Here is a 20,924-nt window from a genome sequence, read left to right as displayed (position 1 = left end):
AAATCGTTTCTTCATCTAGGACAGGATTTGGATCAAGAAAGTTTGAAGTAAAATTAGGTTAGGCTCCTTATTACTGTAGTTATCCTAATAATAGGACAGTCCTTCATATAACTGGGTAGCTTAAAATCCTTCAAAGTATATAAGTGAGATAAATATTAAAAAATCTTGTGTAAAATTGGTCCTCAGTCCTCACTGGGGCCTTTTAAGTACTGTACTTGATTAATTGTAATTGATTAATTGTTACTGTAAATGACTAATAAGACAAAGCAACAGAAGGGAGGAGCTTCACAAATCTTTATACCAGAGATACCCTTAAACTCTTCAATTAAACACTTCTGTGTAAAGTCATCCTGTTTTTTGTTATGGTTTTAACAGCCTGTAGTTTAGAAGCCTAATCCTGTTCCCATTGACTTCATTGGTAGAACTTTAACTTCTGTGATGAAAAATTGAACACTAGGACTTTACCTCAGTACAGATTATGTTTTTCAATTTGCAGAGAAGCAGATTAGTTGCAAACCCTGTCAGTAGTTGTCAAGGGCTCCCCTGAACCAATTGCCCCATGGATCAAGTTCACTTCAGGTTTACAGAAAACAAGTTAACACTGAACTCAAAATAGCTACCTGGCGTTAAAAATTATTACTTACGTTGTGGGCTTACCCATTTGCCCTGGATCTTTGTGAAACCCTTGGTCAGGTATCTGGGCCAGGTAACTTGGGTTAGGGCAGAGAATGAGCCTTTCCTGTCTTGACTTCACCCAGAACTGGTTCCTAGTAGGAGTAACCAGTCATTTTTATCTGGTCTGCTTGGCCCTAATTAGCCTTTGCTTTCCCCTGGCCCTTCTAGGCACCAGAGAACCAACTCTCTCTGGTTCTTTCTAGGCAACCTCTGGAGCTCTGAACTCATTGTTCTCCCATTCCAGCAGGACATCTCCTGATGAACTGGAGTGCCAAGACAGTGGGGCCTGCTCTAGGTGTCAGCAAGTGCTTAATACACCTTATCGCAACAGTCCTATAACACTTGCATATGTTCACAGATATGCCAGTCAATCTATATTCTTTTCCATCTTTGTTCATATGGGTTTTATTTTGGCACTTGCATGTTATCTAACTTCTGTATTTGTCACTGTTTTTGCAATCCTTTCAGTTCCCCAGAGCTGAAGGAGAAGTGGCTCTCTTCCCTGCAAAGGTACTTTATTTTCCAACTATTATGATATTCATAGAAGAGATTAATTTGTTCACTCATCTAGACTATCTGTTGCCAATGCAAGACTGTTCCCTACAATGGACTTTCTAGTAAGGATAGGCAAAATTAGTACTTGTTTTGGTTTTGCAAAACCTAATCAGTCAGGGTGGGTTGTGGGGGAAGCTTGGGTATATGGATCTGGTTTTGTCCCATTACAAATAGAGATGGGCAGAAACGTCATTGGCTGGGATTTTGTTTTCCAAAATCAAAGTTCCTGTAGTTCAAATCTGTGTTTGTTTATTCGACTCCCCAGAGTTCATAGGTTGGAGGTGGACCAATTATTCTTGCTTGGAATTATTTTAACTTCCCACTTCTTTTGTCCAGTTGTTTTAAATGTTCTAAACAATAGTGCTTCAACTAGTTCCCTAGGCAGCTATTCTACAGTCTAATGCATCTTGGTGATGGGAAGTTTCTTCTGGTATTTGGTCTAAATTTCATCAAATTCCCCTTAGTGATGTCTCCCTGTACCATCCTAAAATAGAGTTCCTCTCCTTCCTTGGTATTTGCACCCTTTCTGTTCTTGTAGGCACTTGTCATAGTCCCAAGTAGTCACTGGATTATCCTGTAATGGTGATGATTTAATGTACCATTCATCGGCTTTATCCTCACTTGTTAGGGTAGTTTCTGCCATCTATTTGAACTGGATATCTCCCTCCCAAAACCCATGAGAGGAAGAAAGCTCCACAAAGGAGTCCCCTGTGAGGGTTTTCCTGACAGTTCTGTTGGAAATAGACCATAGGACCCACCAGTGGGAGGTCCCACCAGAGCCATCGGAGTGAAGACCACTTACCACTCTATGTCTGGCTCTGAGACACCGGCTACTCTGGCCCTGGTCCCTGGCAGCGTGGCTCCAGTGGGGGCTGTGTTACCAGAACCTCTTCTACCCACAGATGATCCCCAGAACCCTCCTATGGGGATGGCTTTGCAGAAAAGGTAGTGCAGCCCTGGGATGTGTATTTTCCTGTTAGGGAATCTTCATAAAGCGGCTGATGGAAGGGTATTCCCAGACCCCTGGGGTACCCTCCACATGCTTTGGGGGAAAGAGAGGGCAGAGCTGTGGAGATGACTGAGCCCCCACTTCTATACAGGAAAGAGGGAGACCCATGTGTAGAGAGATTTCCTTCATATGTAAACCTGGGGGAAATGAGGGGCCCTTTACTAGTAAAAGGTTGCTTTTTATTTTGGTGGGCTGCCCAAAAGGCACATCGTTGTGAAAGCAGCATCTGGATTTCAGAGGGGATTAAACCCTGCTTCTCTATTGCTTATACTGGTTTCCACCACCTATCAACTTTATTCACACAAAAATGTAATGTTATATTAGAGATCCTGATCAGTAGCCGTGTAGAATATTATCCTAACAACATAGATGCATCATTTTCCCCTAAGATCTTTGTACCTATGATAACCTTGAAATCAACTCTGTTCTTTATCCAGCTATTACTTGGGTTACTAAATAGAATATTTTCAATTTTGTGAATAACAATTAAAATGATGTGTTCTATGCTTGTTTTGTTAGTCGAATCAAAGAAGAAAAAGAAAAAGACTATCCCAAGAGCATTCCGCTGAAGATCATTGCCAAGGATGTCGGAAATTGTGCATATGTAAGTGTTTCTAGGCTGAAAAAGGGGACTAAGTCTTAATTGTAAAAGGTCTGAGTGGTGCTGAGCACGCATAATTCCCAGTGACTTCAGTGGGAGTTTTAGGGCCCCAGCACCTCTCAGAATCCAGCCCACTCTAATGGATTGGGCCATGTTGGATAATGAGCTGAATGTGAGCTCCCAGTGTGACGCTGTGGCCAAAAGTTTCAGAGGGGTGAGCTCCTGATGCTGTGGCTGATGTGGTTAGGACCTGTGATGGTGTCACTAGAGTCGATGTGTGGGCAGAGTTGGCAACGGGGTTTGTTACAGGGAGAGGTTCCTGGGTTAGTGTTCTTGCTGTATGGTGTACAGTTGCTGGTGAGTATTTGCTTCAGGTTGGGAGGCTGTCTGTAAGCAAGGATAGGTCTGCCTCCCACAGCTTGAGCGAGTGAGGGATCATCTACAGCCCCCAGCTAAAATCTCTCCAACACATCATTAAGGATCTACAACCTGTCCTAGCAGATGATCCCTCACTCGCTCAAGCCGTGGGAGGCAGGCCTATCCTTGCTTACAGACAGCCCCCCAACCTGAATCAAATACTCACCAGCAACCGTACACCATACAAGAAGAACACTAACCCAGGAACCTATCCCTGCAACAAACCCCGTTGCCAATTCTGCCCACACATAGACTCTAGTGACACCATCACGGGTCCTAACCTCATCAGCCACACCATCAGGAGCTCATTCACCTGCACATCTACTAATGTAATATATGCCATCATGTGCCAGCAATGCCCCTCTGACATGTACATTGGCCAAACCGGATTGTCACTACGCAAAAGAATAAATGGACAGAAATCAGACATAAAAAATGGTAACCTCCATAAACCAGTCAGAGAGCACTTCAATCTCCCAGGACACTGTAGCTGACTTGAAAGTTGCCGTACTTCTACAAAAAAACTTCAAAAACAGACTTCAGCGAGAAACTGCAGAGCTGGAACTCATATGCAAACTTGATACAATCAAACTGAGTCTGAATAGGGACTTGGAATGGTTATCTCATTACAAGAAGTAATTGTCACTGTTCACACAGTCTCACCTCCTAATCAATGATTGTGAATAGGCCTCATCTATTCTGACTGAATTGACTTTGTTAATATTTGCCCTCTCCATTGTTGTTTCTTACCCTTGGATGTATACTTCCTATCTGTGATTTCCATTTCATGCACCTGACGAAGTGGGTTGCAGCCCACAAAAGCTTATGCCTGCAGAAATTTGTTAGTCTTTAAAGTGCTACAGGACTCTCGTTTTTGTGGCCAAAAGCAGTACTGCGATCCTTTACTGTGATCCAGTAGGAGTAGGGAAGTTATTTTATTTCTGCATTTGGCAGTCATGCAGCCACTTCTGGAATTCTGTGTCCAGTTCTGGTGCCCACAATTCAAGAAGGATGTTGATAAATTGGAGAGTGTTCAGAGAGAGCCACAAGAATGATTAAAGGATTGGAACATAAGAATGGCCATACTGGGTCAAACCAGTGGTCCATGTAGCCCGGTATCCTGTCTTCTGACAGTGGCCTATGTCAGATGCTTCAGAAGGAATAAACAGAACAGGCAATCATCAAGTGATCCATCCCCTGTCATACACTCCCAGCTTCTGGCAGACAGAAGCTAGGGACACTCAGAGCATGGGTTGCATCCCTGACCGTCCTGGCTAACAGCCATTTATGGACCTATTCTCCATGAACTTACCTAGTTCTTTTTTGAACCCTGTTTTACTTTTGGCCTTCAGAACATCTCGTAGCAATGAGTTGCACATGTGTTATATGAAGAATTGCTTCCATTTGTTTGTTTTAAACCTGCTGCCTATTGTTTTCATTTGGGTGATGCCTAATTCTTGTATTATGTGAAGGAGTAAATAACATTTCCTTGTTCACTTTCTCCACACCCGTCAAGATTTGATAGACTTCTATCATATTCCCTCTTGTCTCTTTTTCAAACTGAAAAGTCCCAGTCTTTTTAACCTCGTCTCATACAGAAGCTGTTCCACATCCCTAGTCATTTTTGTTACCCTTCTCTGTACCTTTTCCAATTCTAACATATCTTTTTAAAGATGGGGCAACTAGATCTGTATGCAGTATTCAAGGTGTGGGCGTACTATGGATTTATATAGTGGCATTATGTTATTTTCTGTCTTATTATCTATCCCTTTCCTAATGGTTCCTAACACTCTGTTGCCTTTTTTGACTGCCATTGCATATTGACTGGATGTTTTCAGAGAACTATTCACATTGACTCCAAGATCTCTTTCTTGAGTGGTAACAGCTAATTTAGACTCCATCATTTTGTGTATATATAGTTGGGATTATGTTTTCCAATGTACATTACTTTGCATTTATTATTATTTTAAGAAAAACATGCCTTAGAGTGAGAAACTCAAGGAACTCAGTCTATTTAGCTTAAAAAAGAGAAGCTTAAGGAGTGACTTGATTGCAGTCTATACATGGGGAACAAATATTCAACGGGATCTTCAGTCTAGCAGAGAAAGGTATAATGTGATCTGGAAATTGAAGCAAGACAAATTCAGACTGGAAATAAGGTGTATATTTTTAACAGTCAGGGCAATTAACCACTAGAATAATTTATCCAGGATCATGGTGCGTCATCACAGACAAATTTTAAATCAAGATTGGATGTTGTTCTAAAAGATACGCTTTAGAAATTATTTTGGGGAAGTCCTATGGCCTGTGTTATACAGGTCAGACTAGATGATTACAGTGGTCCTTTGTGGCCCTGGAATATATGAAACTGTGAAATGTTTCCTCTTCATTCAATACATGGGATCATGTTTTAAAAATACTGTTCTGGAAGAGAAACACTTTCATGGGTCAGGTGCACACCTCAATAGGTAGAAAGTAGAGCTGTAGAGTCTACAGTTCAGAGCAATCCATCTTGAAGTTTACACTCAGGCACCTTGAGAGTTGCTGGTACATCATGCCCTGATTTTACTCTCAGGCCTGATCTAGATACAAAGTCATACTGGTTCAACTAAAAGGGTGATTTTTGTACTGATTTAGTTAAACTGGTGTGACTTTGTGTGTGGACACTGTTAAATCAATTTAAATCTGGCTTAACCTGTATCAATACATTTACAGGAAAAAAATAAACTGATATGACCAATTTAAACCAATATAATAATGTCCACATAGGGTTTTGCACCATTTTAACTCCGTTTTTAACCAATTTAAATTGAACTTGTACAATTTCTGTATGTAGACAAGCCTGCAGAGAAACGCTAGCATCCACAGATAATCCATCCATTCATCCTCAGTTTTTATCTTCTTACTCTCTCCCCTCTAAATGCTGTCTTAAAGATCGATGTTTTATGTTCAAGAGCCCAAAAAGCAGTTGCAGAGGCAATTCATATTTTTGTAGAAGTAAGTCCCTTAAGGAGTCTTTTCTACCAGAAGAGGCAATCTGCAGTTGTTAGAATACTGTATATGAATAAGTCAAAACATAAAGTATTCCTCCTTTCACAGGAAATCACTGAGAGGATAACAGCTAGAATTACTGGGTCCCTAAAAGCAATGTTAATAAACAGTGATGCAAACAGTAGCGGTTTGGGTGGAAGGAAGTGAATCAAGCTGTGCTCAGATGTTTCTGAAAAGGAATATGTAAATCTTGTGTACATTCAGAGTGGAGCAATAGCTCAGAACCTTTCTAGTTAAAATTAGTTCATGAGCCAAAGTTGGCTGCCTGAGACTGATAGTCCTGGAAATGAAATACAGCAGTCCAGAATATTATCAGTGATGAAGCAAAGGAGTAGCAGGTGGAAACTTCGTAATCTAAATACTTCTTAGGATGCTATGGTTTCTTGTGTAGTATAGCAGCTGGGAATCCCAGGGAATTGTTTCATTTTGGGGGAAGAGAGACATGCAGCACAAAACATTTTATTATATTCTAGCCAAAAGCAAAACTTATGCAAATGTGTTGACCTACTCCTAAGTGCCAGATGCCATTGCTGTGGGGGAAATGTTAAAATTTTTATGATATGAGCATTCAGATACGTCCTGAAGCAAATATACAGTATTCTCTTTACTTTACTTTGATTGCCATGACAGTTTGTTACTATCAGGGGTTTATGCAGAAGGACATTCCAGATCTTTTGTTAAATGCAAAACGTCCAGTTTGTTTTACCTGGAAATGCTGTGGCCAGTTTAAAATTCATATGCTGTATGGGTCAGCAGGGTCAAGCAAACTGATTCTGGGACTAGGAGCCGAGAGTTCAAATCCCAGATTTGACATCTATTCCCATTGTAACACTGGACCACTATGTCCGTTTCCCCCCATCTGTAACACTTATCTACCTTCCAGTGGTGTTGAGCATTAATTAGTTCATGCTTGTATAGTGTGTTTGAAATGTAGGGCTCTGTGTAAGTATTTTTTGGTTGGAGCTGGGTAAGAGGGAGGGGGGCATCAAGATGAATTGGAATGGGCTGGAGGGAAGGTGTGAAGATAAGATTAGAGACCATATGTCATGGCAACATTAAAAAATGAGACAGGTCACTGAGGATGTTCCTCTCAAGAAGGCAGGAACAGTATTGATGCCCGGCAGTCAGTGATACTCGTGTTGCAATATCATTCTAGGAAGAACAGCTTCCGGAAAGCAGAACTTTCAGGAATGATTCAAATCAAAACACAGCAGTACATACAGAAGAGGGATTTGGAGATGGTCAGAGTGTCAGCTCATCCCCTGTGTCAAACCAATGTCCCATTTCTATTAATTATACACATCACTTCCTAAATAGGGATAATATGGTTTCATATTGTTTGTCAGTAAATTTGGAGAATGTTATGGAGATAAAAATATGATGGGATTAGAGATTCCCGGAATGAAGCATTGCTGCTACCAGATAGAATTTGGCTCTGATGCATGTACATAGAAAGTGGGTGAAGGGTGAAGATGTGAATGTCACCGTTACTATCTTCTCTGGTTTGATCTACAGTAGAAAATTATTATTATAATGGATTATTAAATGCTAATATAGTAGCCATTTGTTCCATTGAACTTACTCACTGTATCTATTCTGAAATGTTCCACTCATTCCAAAGATCCTCCTTATATCTCTACGCCACTGCATTAGGTCAACCTTTTATTTGGCTTGTGTAGAGGGAAAGTGCCGTTTTTAGTGGTTGATTCAGCTGCATGTTTTAATGCAGGAGTTCTCAAAAGCAAAATCATAACCACCCTTCCCACATAGTTGTTTAGAAAGTGGTGATGGGCCCAGCTATGGACAGGTCTGAGAGCTTGTTCTGGTGCATAATAAGCACATATTGTTTATTAGCTAAGATCTTAGCAGAGCATCCTGCATAGAATTTTTTTCAGAACTGTCTGGCGCATCACTATTCTCGTGCAAAGTCACCGAGGGACTGTTCTTTGCAAACATTGTAGTCTAGAATGCCAATTTTCCCTTCCCCTTTTTTCCCTCCACAGTCGAAAACGCTCACTGTAACCAATGCTGATACAACGAATGACGTGATTCTCACAGCCTTGCAGCAGCTGGGGATTAACGTAAGTCCTTGCAATCAGATTTGGTGACTCTTTTATATATTTATTTTTAAATCATATTATCAAATCTTGTTTATTTCTTTTACCCAAATGAAGACATGGACACCAATTACATCAGTTACCATAAGAGCACAATATTTCTTAACTACAATAGAGGCACATATTAGTATAGTGCCTTTCATTCATGGATCACCAAATGCATTACAGGTATTGAGAGAGCCTCCCGACACCCCTGTGAGGTACACACAACATCCATGGTGGTTATTAAATTTATTTTGCAGATGGGTGAACGGAGGTGATCAAAAGTAAAGAGATCCATACAGCTGTCGAAGACAATGATGAAACTCATCTTGGAAGACAACTCTGGCTTTATTGCCCTGATTTTTTTTTTTAAATTAGACATGCATAATTACATTTGCAAATATGCGTGTGCAGCTGTGTGTTTAAATCTCACATCCAAGTACTGCTATTTGATACCTAAACTGGGTAGTTGTCTGAGTGTCCTCTTTGGTGTGGAATTGCATGCACCTACATCAGAAGTTTATCCTTAATGACTTGTCCAAGGCCACACAGTGAGTGAGTGGCAGGGTCAGGAATAGACATCAGGAGTTCTGACTTCCATGTCCCTCTTCTCTCACCACTTCACACAGTGACTTGTACCTGCACTGGTAGTAATAGAAGCCTGTGGATGAGCATTCATTGACTGGGGGCGGGACCTGATACTTGGGTCTGTCCAAGCTGCTTTCATCACTGGTTCTATTATGGAGAGTCAAATATGGCTGAATGCCACCTTTGTGCTCTCTTGGGTCTGCAAAGGATCCCAGCACAATTTAGAGCAACTTCAGGGCTGCTGTAATTTACACCGGCTGTCTGAGCTTCCAAGGACCTATTCTGATGGCCAGGGATTTCTTGAGCACAGTACTCAACCATACCTCCCAGCATGTCTCGAACACCCTCTTATATCAGGTCAGAAGCTCTACACCATCTGAGGATTTCCCTGACTGCCTAATTAGGGCAGCTCTGGGATCCTTTTGAGCCACTACGATGCAAAGAGGTTGTAGCATGAGTCAAAATCTGGCCCACTTTCTCTTCCAACCCACAGTGCAACATAAGGGAGCTAATGCAGCATGACAATTACAAGTCCAACAATACTTTTTCTTGATGCACTTTAGTTATACCCTTTATTATGGTTCTTTGCACATCTCTGCAGAGAAATCGTTGGGCCATTAAGATATTGACACTGGAAAGGAGTGTTTTGGTTGGTATGAGGGGAGGAGTTGGTAACTGCTCCACTGTTAACCTCACATTAGTATTCCATTGTACATACCATACCTGAGCTTTTGCCCTGGTTTAACTCATCACTTGGAACGGGAAAGGAATGAAAATCTATCTGGATGATTTAGACTTTTGTTTGCTGCATTACTCTTCTAAGTAAAACAGCACAAATTTTCTCTGCATCTTGGTGGCCTAAAAGCTATTTCATTATGGGCATATCACACACCAGCAATCATCTCAGACCAGTTTAAAAAGAAAAGCTGCATATTGTACATTGATCAAAATACACAAATCCCATCCAATAACTGTTTCTGCTAGATAGGTAGTTGTTCCTTACTTAACATGACACACAGCATCGTGCAGATCCAGGAACAAGGCCCTGAAAAGTAGGGGGAGGATTTTCAATGGCAATTAAAGGAAATACATTTCCCATCGTGTGTGATTAATGATGCTATTACTGTGGCTCACCTGGCTGCATTTCATGCAGTGTACTTTTTTCTGGGAAAACTACAACTAATTCTTGCAAAGTATCATTGTTCGGTTAGTCTGAACTATCAAGCTGGTCAGGAAAGAGAGGTTTTGGTTTAGAGGGTTCCTTCAAACGCAGAGTTCCTAGTGTTTCATTTACACCAGGACAGTCACAACTGTGCAAGCAAATGGTCTTGTGCTGCCTACAGGGGCAGCGTTTGCTACTGAGAAGGGGAAGTCAGTCCCCTGAAACTGAGCCCCTCCTCCTCCCCCACATCTCCTTCCTATATATTTTACAAAGAAAAAGTAAATATTTTTGTGCTGTCCTGCTGTATTTATTTGCTCCTGGCTTTTGGCCCTGAGGCATCCGGGACGTCTCCAGAGCTATTTATTTTCCTTCTGCCACTTGCTTCCTTAGCTTGGCAGCCGTGCTGATACGGCCCAGAAAGCTTTACTTCTGTCCCTGTGGAAGTGGCTATGGCTTTCTGGAGTCGATGAGTATTATTATAGTTGGATGCAGGAGGAAAATACAAACTGACTCAAGAGCTTTGGGGACATAGGTAGACAATCCAGAGGAAATGAGACTGGAGCTGGTGGGAAATCTATTTGCAAGGAGGTTGGACTCTGTCTTAGATCTAAATAAAATACCTCTGTGTATTTGCCAGATTTCTACAGCCAGGACACACTTTGCTTAAGAATGCTGTAGAGCAGGGGTTCCCAAAGCTTTTGCGCACATAACCCCATTTTTAGACTTACTGTTTCCTGTGACCCCAGACGGCAACAAAATAACATGGTGACCAAGGAATCCAAAGAGTTTCTGCATTAGGTACATTATTTAATGCTCTATAATGTGACACATGGACTTGCGTGTTGTGACACAGCTTCTCCAAGTATGGTAGCATGGTAGAAGTTGCACATATAATCTTCAGTGTGACATCAACGATGGATCAAGACTGAGACTTGATGGACACAAGTGCCCTGAATCCAGCTTCACACAATTATGTGCTTGCAAATGGCACCATCAGTTTCAAGGTGCGTGTTGAGAGTGCAGAATATTCCTTTTTTCAACAGTGAACCAGAACGCCGGGAGAGAAAATTAGGCATATGTTCCTTGCAAGAATCAATCACAGGAAATTTCAATCAGCTGTTCAATGTCAGCTGCTGGTAAATCTATGGCATCAGGTTTGCACTGAAAGGGATTTTGCTCCCAATTGAATTTTGTCATGTCCAAGTTGCAAACACTTCTCCAGCTGGCTGAGATGCTCAACCATCAACTGTGTAGGAGGCTGAATAATTTCACTGTCAGCCAGGAACCTGCAAAGCTGCAGGGTGGATTCATAGCTTGTCTTCAATAGTTTATTCTTCCAGAAAACAACTTTCATTATGAATCCTGTGCTTAGATCACTCAGCTGAAGGATGAGCATGTTCTTTCTTGCAGACTAGTATTCAGTTCATTCTGTTTTCCAAATATGACTGTGACACAGGCAAGAAGGCACATCTTCCTTTGCTCATACAGAATATCAACAAATTCACTCCGTTTGCAGTCCATTCTATAGGCATGCAGCTTGTCTCTCGATAGCCAACGAGCTGCAGTGTAGAATGAAAAGACATCATGATTGGACCCTATTTCTTTACAGAGTTTTTCAAACAGACGCACACAAGGAGGCCGAGTCTTGATGTTGTTCACAATGGATGAAACCTGCTACAATGTTTCACTTAGCTCTGGATTTAGAGCTTTAGATGCCCATTGTTCTCTCTGAATCATGCACAGCAGATCGAGCAACTTTCCTTACCAAGTCACACAGACATACTCTGTGGCTTGCCATAGACAGATCTCTATCTGTGCAAAAACCCTCCATGCAATCACAGTATATTTCACATTCCTTGTGCTCTCTTGTGTCTGTGAAGAGGGAGACAAAACAGAATGTTTTGAAAATTGCACCTTCCCGTGTGTATTTCACAAAAGCCAAGAAATGTGCCTCACTATCCTCAGTGCTCACATCAAGTGGAAGAGCAAAAGCATCTGTGTTTTTCAGATGCTCCACCCGTGTGTTTTGCTGATCTGCTGCTGTCACTTCAGCCCTTCACTTCACTGTGGTGCTGGTGAGTGGTATGGCTTTGAGCTTGTTTGCCTCAGTTTCCCCACACATCATGTTCACCATATCAAATCAAATGTAAATCAAAATGGCAGCCTCCTGGTGCGACACTTGTGGAGCAGGTCCGGAAACATTTGGGGGCAGACGGCATTGTCTCACAGGCCAAATCTGGCTCATTAGACCCCTGACCCCAGATGGGGTTACAAAACACAATTTGGGGAACCTATGCTGTAGAGCCACATTTTCCCCATGCACACCCTAAAAAGACTGTTTAAATCAGTGGAGTTGCATAGGTGTATGTGGGGGTAGAATCCAGCCCTGTAGGTCAACTCTTCTTTATCTTGACTTCATTCTTTGCAGTGCAGGACCCAGGTCTTAGATGTTGCCATCATCTGTTCTGCAGCCCTACCAGTTTATAAGCGAGGTCCAAAGGGGACAGAATTGCACTGTGTGGAGCTGAAAGCTGTAGGAGGAGGAGACTGAGCTGGTTACACTTGCAGAGGGGACGCCTGGTAGATAGTTGAGAGGAAGGATGGTCCAGTGGTTAAGGCACTGGCCTAGGACTTGAGACCCAGGTTCAACTCCATGCTCTGCCACCGACTTCCTGTGTGACCTTGAGCAAGCCACTTAGTCTCTGCCTCTGTTCCTTGTCTGTAAAATGGGGATAATAGCACTGCCTTTCCTCACAATGTGTGGATAAATACATTAAAGATTGAGAGGCTCTCAGATGCTGTGATAATGGGGGCCATGGACGTACCTTAGCAAACTGTCTCCCCTCTGATCCAGCTACTATATAGAGAGAATGGACAGTCTGTGAACTGAAAGAGGCCTCCAGAAATGCAGGGCTCCAAGCAGTTATTCATGGTACTTGGAGCCGGTCCTTTTAGCGCATATTGAACAATATAATAATGCAAATAATTCAGAAGTTTGGATGTTCTTATTTGGGAATTACAGGAGTAGTCACCCTCTGGAGAGTCCTCTTGCTCATAATCTGAAGATACAGGCTATCATATTACTATAAGAAACCTAATATGTGCATCTCCTAATGGCTGGTGGTTTTGATTTTAAAGGGCTCTGAAAAAGACTATCAGCTCTGGGTGAATTCAGGAAAAGAAGATGCTCCTTACCCGCTTATTGGTGAGTTTTTGGAATGGATTTGTTTTACATCAACTGTCATTTTAAAAGTAAATAAGAATACAGAAAACCGGAAATGTGTTTTCCTATTTTTTCTACTTCCCTGTCATGTGGGTTTGCCTGCCTGAAGGGCAACCCCAGACACTGTTGAGTTCTTTGATAGTTTTTTGCAAGGAAGGGCTTTTGTGTTGGACCCAGTTAGCAGTTGGAAAGTACCATTTCTTTCTTCCCCTGATTTGTTGTTTTCCATTTGGTAAACCTGGATCTAGCCCCTCTAATCACTCACATGCTCTCTCATGGAACCCACCTGGCTTGTCGTGTTTTCTCATATATTGTGATAGCATTGTTTAGTGTTCTCACTCAGAAGATTCCTGGGGAATGGGTTTGCTAATGTACTTATGTCCTCTCTGCTGGCTGGCTTTCCCCCTTTGCAGGAGTAGAACAAAATATTTGTTTGTTTGTTTGTTTCTTTTTAAGCAACCCCTCACTGGTTTACACCAAAGCTCCATTGTGATTAGAATCATAGAGGATTAGGGATGAAAGGGACCTCAGGAGGCCATCTAGTCCAACCCACTGCTCAAAGCAGGATCAACCCCAACTAAATCATCCCAGCCAGAGCTTTGTTAAGCCGGGCCTTAAAAACCTCTAAGGATGGAGATTCCACCACCTCCCTAGGTAACCCATACCAGTGCTTCACCACCCTCCTAATGAAAACGTTTTTTCCTAATATCCAACCTAGGCCTCCTCCACTGCAACTTGAGACCATTGCTCCTTGTTTTGTCATCTGCCACCACTGAGAACAGCCTAGCTCCATCCTCCCTGGAACCCCCCTATAGGTTGGGGGTTCCAAAGAGATTGAGAAGTTTAGTTCTGGCCCATCTCTAATTTAATTCAAGAACTGATCTTTCCATTTTGAGAGCCTTCCCTCCTTGGAGCATTACATTGCTTACACTGATAATATTCTACAAATGAACAGAATCAGGGAACAACAATAATTTGCAGGTTTTTCCCATTCTCCTCTCGCAAACCTAACTGCAGCTAAATCATAGCATTCCTTCTCAAAGCGGGCTTAGCTGCAAATGCTTTACTGGAGTCAGACAACGTTCATATTTATAAAATGCCTTAACGTGTGTACCTTATAGACAATGCAAACTGTTTTGTCTTTGAAACATACCAAATTGTCATTCAGCATATTGCATGTAATTTAGTTCAGATATAACTGCTGATGTGACTTTATCTATAGGATCATAGAATGTAGAGATGAGAAAGACTTCTCAGTTCACTGAGTCTCTCCTTCTGCAAGTGCAGGATATGATCCTTTCAACAGAAGACATGTTGGATGTTAAACTGAGACTACCCTTGATATTAACCCAAAGATTTGCCTGGAGAAGTTAAGAGCCCAGTTTTTATCTCAGATACATATCAGCAAGCAGAATTTGGCTGTAGGTGTTTCAGCTTTATTCTGTCATCCTTAATGATGACTGCATCCATAAATGGATTTCAGGTTACTTCTGGGCTACACACAGTCACACCAATTTAACTACTTCACTTTAACATCACACCTTAAGTTCAGCTTCTATGTGTGTAGACAAGCCCTAAGGTAGTTCTTCTAGTAGAGTTTTTGTACAATTATACCAAAATGAATAGACACTGTATAGTCCCTGAAGACTCCAACTGACCATGAACAAAACTAGTTAACTGTGTGATTAATATTTCCTTCCTATTTCAACATCATACAGGAACTGTAATTGTGTCCCCATGGCCTGTCCTGATGGGTGTCCCAGTTACCAAGGCCAGGAAGGGAAGATCACTTTCATAATGAATCTAACACTTTTTGTGTGTTCAGCAGATAATGGCTACCAAAGCAGATAATGGCAAGGAGGTCTTCATTTCTTGCCAGCACCATGTGGACAGTCGATACTTAGATTTTCAGCAGAGAATGTAAAGCAGTGAAAAGAATAATCCCTGGATTTCAGAATTGTCAGTTGTAATTTTCTGCTGGGCATTTGCACAATTTGACTAACAAAATAAGCCTGATTTTTCTTGTACCCACTGTAACTTTGACTACATTGGAGTCCCAGATGATTTATGCCAGCAGAAATGAGAGGAGAATCAGATTAGTTTTATCCTGAGGTTACCAAATAGTGTTGCAAGCCAGTGTTCAAAATCTGCTTTTCCTCTAAGGTAGATTGAATTTTGCCAGTCCCCAGTCAGTCCAAAACAGGTTATTTTTATTTCTCTTTGAACAGGACATGAATATCCCTTTGGAATTAAAATGAGCCACATCCGAGATGCTGTGCCCCAGACACAGGGATCAAAAGACTGTGCCTACCCTCTGGACCTTCACGGGTCCTTCTTAATGGAACAGCTGCCCCGAGAGCTGCAGTGCCAGTTTATACTTAAGCCAAGCCATCTATCTGTGTGCCAGCAACTGAATGGTAAGTCGCTCCCCTTACAGAGGCTTCATTCAGTGAAAGAGTCTTCAGTTTCTGTATCTGTTATAGAAAGTGATCGTGTAATGGGGGCAAAAGATGTGGGGAAGAGGCTCCAGATGTATGTTTCAGCTAGATGAGAGATTTTACACTGTAGTTCTCTCTCATTTGAGTTCACTGTCTTTTTACACATTTTTTTTTTGAACCAGGTTAAGTTTTTATGAAACTGCCTATCAAATGGTGTTCCAAAACCAGCAAAGAAATGGCCAAATCTCTTCCAGGCAGCCTGTTAGCTTATTTTAACAGTTTATTTGCTGATCAGAAAAATCGTATCTCTACAGACCTGGCTTTTCTATAGTGAGGCAGGATGGTTTTGTGATTAAGGCACCGGAGTGGGAAATTTGGATTCAATTCTTGGCTGTGTCACCTTGGATAAGTCCCTTAGTCCTTGATGCAGCACGGTACTATGTGTAAGTACCTACTTCAATGGGACTACTCACATTCTTTTTTTAATTAACTTATGATTAATTTTTTAAAATACATATCTACCGAAAAAACAAACATAACATACTATACACGAACTTCTCATAATATATTAAGCATTTGCTGTCTAACTTTAGCTATACATTTAATTATATCTATGATATAAATGGTTAAAATATAAATAAACTATTTGTATTACACATTCTACCAACCAGATTTGTTTATAAAAATCCAACTAATTAAAGAAAAATTTTGAAGTTAAGATAAAGAATAGAAGCAAAGTTCAGAGGAGGGGGATAGAGATGTGGAGGGAAGGAAGTAGGTTCAGAGGGGTGGGATGAGGGGACGTCCATGCAATTCTAGCATGTAATTGTGTACACTGGGGCCAGCCTGACTTGTCACAAAAAGGGTCCAACACCTTATTAAAATCTCCTGTAATGACGATTGATTCTAATGGGATATTAATTAATTTGGAAAAAGCTTGTTTAAAAAAACTTGGATCATCTTAATTAAATCCATTTCTATTAATATTCATAGAAATCTTAGCCTTCTCCAGCAAAAATTTACCTTCCTCAACTTTATTTACGTCTAGAATTTGTAAATTGAGTCTTTTAAAACAAGATTGCTACACTCTTGACTGCTGAGGAGAAATCCTTCCCCCATCCCCCGCTCTGAAATTTCTCTGCCTCCAAGTCATTAAGATAGGTTTCCTGTAGGAAGATATTTGCTTTCAGTGTTTTTAGATGGGTGACAATTCTTTATCTTTTTATCGGGTGATTAATCCCTTTTACATTCCAGGAAACACAATTTATAATATTAACTATAAGTAGTGTTTAGATCAAATATCTCTTTATTGTGCACCTGAGTAGTGTCATTGCTAGGGCTAGTGTTACTTCCAAATTTAGGAGTGGCATATCTGGGCTTCCCCTCACTGCCCGGGGGCATGACAGGGAGGGGAATGTGGAGGGTTAAAGTAGACCAGGAAAGGTAAAAGATACTTATAATGCTGGAGACAGATAAGGAAAAACTGAGAAAAAGAAATGAAGTGGTCAAAACTGACCAAGGATCATTTAAAAAATACATAACTCTAAGCCAAATGGAAATAGGACCTAAGTCCAGGAGGTTTACAAGGGTGTAGCCTCATCACCCACTCCAGCGACCTCTCCAAAACACCCTTTTGGGGTACAGCTGGTTGCCCTCTAACTTTATAAGGTAGAAATCGTCTCATAGCAAGGGAAGGCCTGGCTTCTGCACTGTTCACAAAAACAAGAGGGGAAGAAGGCTAGTGTCTAAACTTAAGAACAAGTCTATAGTAGAGAGAGAAGAAAGGTATCCAAGTTGTATAACCTCATTCTAACATAACTGGATCATTTGCAGATAAGTGTTCATTGGCAGAACAGTTCTGCCTACCCCCTAGAGCCTTGTCCACACTCGATTATAGTGTGAACTCAATTGCCCAATAGCTACATCAGCAATGTGAATCACCATAACATCTATTTCAACTCATTGTACACAAATGAAAAGCTAACGAAAAGCACCTGAACTAATATTATTGGAAAAGACAGCTGACCATCTCAGATTAACACATTCTCAGTAGTTTGGTGAATCATGATCAGCAATAATAATTATTCTTGGATAGCATTTTAGGAGATCAGATTTCTTTACCATTGGGGAATTGAAAAGATTCATCATTAAACTGAAATCTTCATTCCATTGTTTAGCTCTTATACATGTACATTTAGGGCAAATGGATTGACTATTTCCAGATTTACTATAAACCCAGAATATAGGAAATTAGATGGGGATGAAACCAAGTGAAATCATCAGGCAGAAAAGAGAAGATTTAAAACAAAAAGAAAAGGGGGAGAGATGGGGGAGCGAAGGCATTGGAATAGAGTGCCTCAGATAGAGAACAGCATCACGTGGCTCTGTTGAACCTTGCTGATCCACAGGTGTAAGGAGTCCCCAAGTCCGGTGAAATGATTTGCTTGGAGTTAGGATCTCAAGGTGGATGTGCATCCCCAGGAATCAGGAGCATTTTGCCTTCCTCTTTAAACTTTGAAAGTAGCAGAGAGTGAAATGAAGTAGTCTAAATCTAATCCTTTGGCTAGCTCTCTTGATTTATTGAATGTAGCCCTCTTCTCCACCATGTCCTTGGTGTAATCTGGGGAAATCATCAGCCTGTCTCCTTTCCATGTTAGATTTTTCAGTTCATGGGCTTTTTTAAGAATGAGCTCCTTAATATTGTATTTTTAAAATCCTACAATTATGGCGTGGGGCTTTGTATTTGGAGGGGGTTTGGTGCAAGGGAGCAGTGGGCTATCTCAATTTCTGAGTTTGATCAGGGATCAGAGACAAAAGCGCTGACAGCGTGGTGGATAAAAATTCCACAGGCCTCCCTTTTTCCAGCCCCTCTGGGAGATGCACACGTCTCAGATTGTTTCTCCTTGATCTTCCCTCAAAATCATTAACCTTCTCCTGGGTGCTTTAATAGTTCTTTCCTGTTGCTCTGCAATTACATTCATACTATTGACAGTGTCTTCTTGTGAGGGGATACTGTTCTCAGCTTATAGAATTGTAGGACTGGAAGGGGCCTTGAGAGGTTTTCTAGTCCAGTCCTCTGCACTCAAGGCAGGACTAAGTATTATCTAGACCATCCCTGACAGGTGATTGTCTAGCTTCCTCTAGTCTTGATGCCAAGCCTTGAAAATTAGCTGGAAGTGTCCTAGTAATATTTTTTATCTCATTTATATTGTCAGATATTTTTCTCAAGATAGTCTAGTCTATTTCTACAAGATAGTCTATTCACTTGAGATTTGTTGTAGCCAGTCCATAATTTCCTCTGGTCTCAGAGGGGCAGCCTCTGCCTGGTCAGTCATCCTGGCTGCAAGAGGGCTGCCCAACCGCTTCTGCTTTTTAGTATTTTGTAGGAAGTCTGGAGATGGAGCAGCATCCATACTGGTATGAAATTGAAAGAAAAGAGTTGTAGAATAATATCTGATGAAAATTAGATGGGGGAAAAATGTGATTCATTTGTTCATGGTCGTAGAATGGGAGGTGGGAAAGAAAGCTGTAAAGCTATGCATCCACAGTCCTCCTAGGAACTCCCACAAGTGGACTACTCACATTCCTTGCTGAGTTGAGGACATAATCTCTGCTTCCATTAATGGGGATAATAATACTCTTCCAACCTTTGTCTGTCTTGTCTGGATAGGGCCCAACCCGGCAAACCCTTGCACACCCGCTTAATTTTGTGCACTGTGACCTCAGTGAGACAGACTACTCACAAAGCATAAAGTTAAGCACACGAGTAAGTTTTTGCAGGGTGAGGGCCTTAGACTGTAAATTCATTGGGGTAGGGACTCTTTCTTACTACGTGTTTTTTACGGCACTTAGCATACTGGGACAGTGATCTCTGTTGGCACCTCTTTGTGCTACCATAATATTAACAATAGTGTAAAATCATATATACGTAGAATTTTTTCACATAGACTCATAGACTTTAAGGTCAGAAGGAACCAATATGATCATCTAGTCTGCCTCACCAATGATTCTTATTATCTGATTCTTATTTCCTGGATACCATTGTTCAGAGTGTATACCTAGATACCCTTTTTAATGTATCTAGAAATTGAGGGTTTGGTATTTGTGTGTATTACACATTACACAGGAAATTCATTACATTTTATATACAGTAAAATAATTTCCTTTCTACCCCCCTCTCCTCCCATCCCAATGTTTTGCAGAACCTATTACTTCATGGCATATTTTATGAATGAGGCAATTAGTAGCCAGATGTGCTTAGGTTTATAGGCCCAGCTTGGCAGCTGACATTGACTGGCAAGAGAAAATAAAAATGCAAATCAACTCTCTTAAGTTCTGATACAGACCCATTATCAATAGTGTTGTGCAAACTCCTGGAGAGAAAGCCAGGCTGCCTCTCGATCTGAGGCTTTGGATCAGCAGAGGTTTGGGGCAGCACATGGATGATGCACAAGCTTTGTACCCAGTGACCGTAAGAGAGGCTATTTATTTATTTTTCCACTCTCCTCTGTGGCTGATAACACAATTTAAAACGATGTATAGCTCAGTTTGTTTGCAAACCTGATTAACTTGTATACTGCACGATCCACTCTCTTTTCCTCTTCTTGGCTCCCATTCATAGATTAGTTTAGGAAAATGGACAGGGCAGCAGCAGCAGAGGCCAGTAGCTGACCTCAGGCTGATCTTCAAATCAGCCGGCCAAAGGCTTCGTGGTTGTTATGTAACCAAAAGGCACAGTTCTGTCTATGTACCAGAAGAATCCACAACAAACGGGGAGATTTGTCTGTGCTGTGTGTAGGGTAAAGTGATGGAGGAGGACTGGCCAATTGGTACAGGCAGGCACTAGTAGAGCGTATAATCTGTGCAATGGCTCATGATGCTGCATCGCACTATTGTGGGATTAATCTCAATTTGTTCTGTTTTCTTGAAATAGGATAAAATAGTTGACTTGGAAACTGAGTTTATACAGTGTTCACTAGAATGTACAACTGAATTTGTAGCCAACTAGGGATACAGTTAGCTCTAAACGTGGTTGTTGTCCACACACAACATGGTTAACATACAATTAGCAACCACAGAAGCATAAATGTTTCAACCATGTATCAA

The 20,924-nt window shown here is 41.3% G+C and overlaps 1 protein-coding gene across 1 annotated transcript in view; it reads left to right on the top strand.

The window, feature by feature from the left end:
* The window catches only part of ARHGAP20 (Rho GTPase activating protein 20), an 89,898-nt gene that overhangs the window by 52,786 nt on the left and 16,188 nt on the right, over window positions 1-20,924 (top strand). The window contains exons 5-9 of the mRNA XM_067562824.1: window positions 1,144-1,185; window positions 2,759-2,843; window positions 8,312-8,389; window positions 13,296-13,362; window positions 15,609-15,797. Of these exons, the coding sequence (XP_067418925.1) occupies window positions 1,144-1,185; window positions 2,759-2,843; window positions 8,312-8,389; window positions 13,296-13,362; window positions 15,609-15,797 (461 nt within the window). The remainder of the gene's footprint in view (window positions 1-1,143; window positions 1,186-2,758; window positions 2,844-8,311; window positions 8,390-13,295; window positions 13,363-15,608; window positions 15,798-20,924) is intronic.

The sequence above is a fragment of the Emydura macquarii genome, unplaced genomic scaffold (genome assembly GCF_026122565.2).
Source record: "Emydura macquarii macquarii isolate MOO-44397 ecotype Brisbane River unplaced genomic scaffold, CSIRO-AGI_Emac_v2 contig_2473, whole genome shotgun sequence".
NCBI lineage: Eukaryota > Metazoa > Chordata > Testudines > Chelidae > Emydura > Emydura macquarii.
This window is presented reverse-complemented; position numbering and strand designations above follow the sequence as displayed.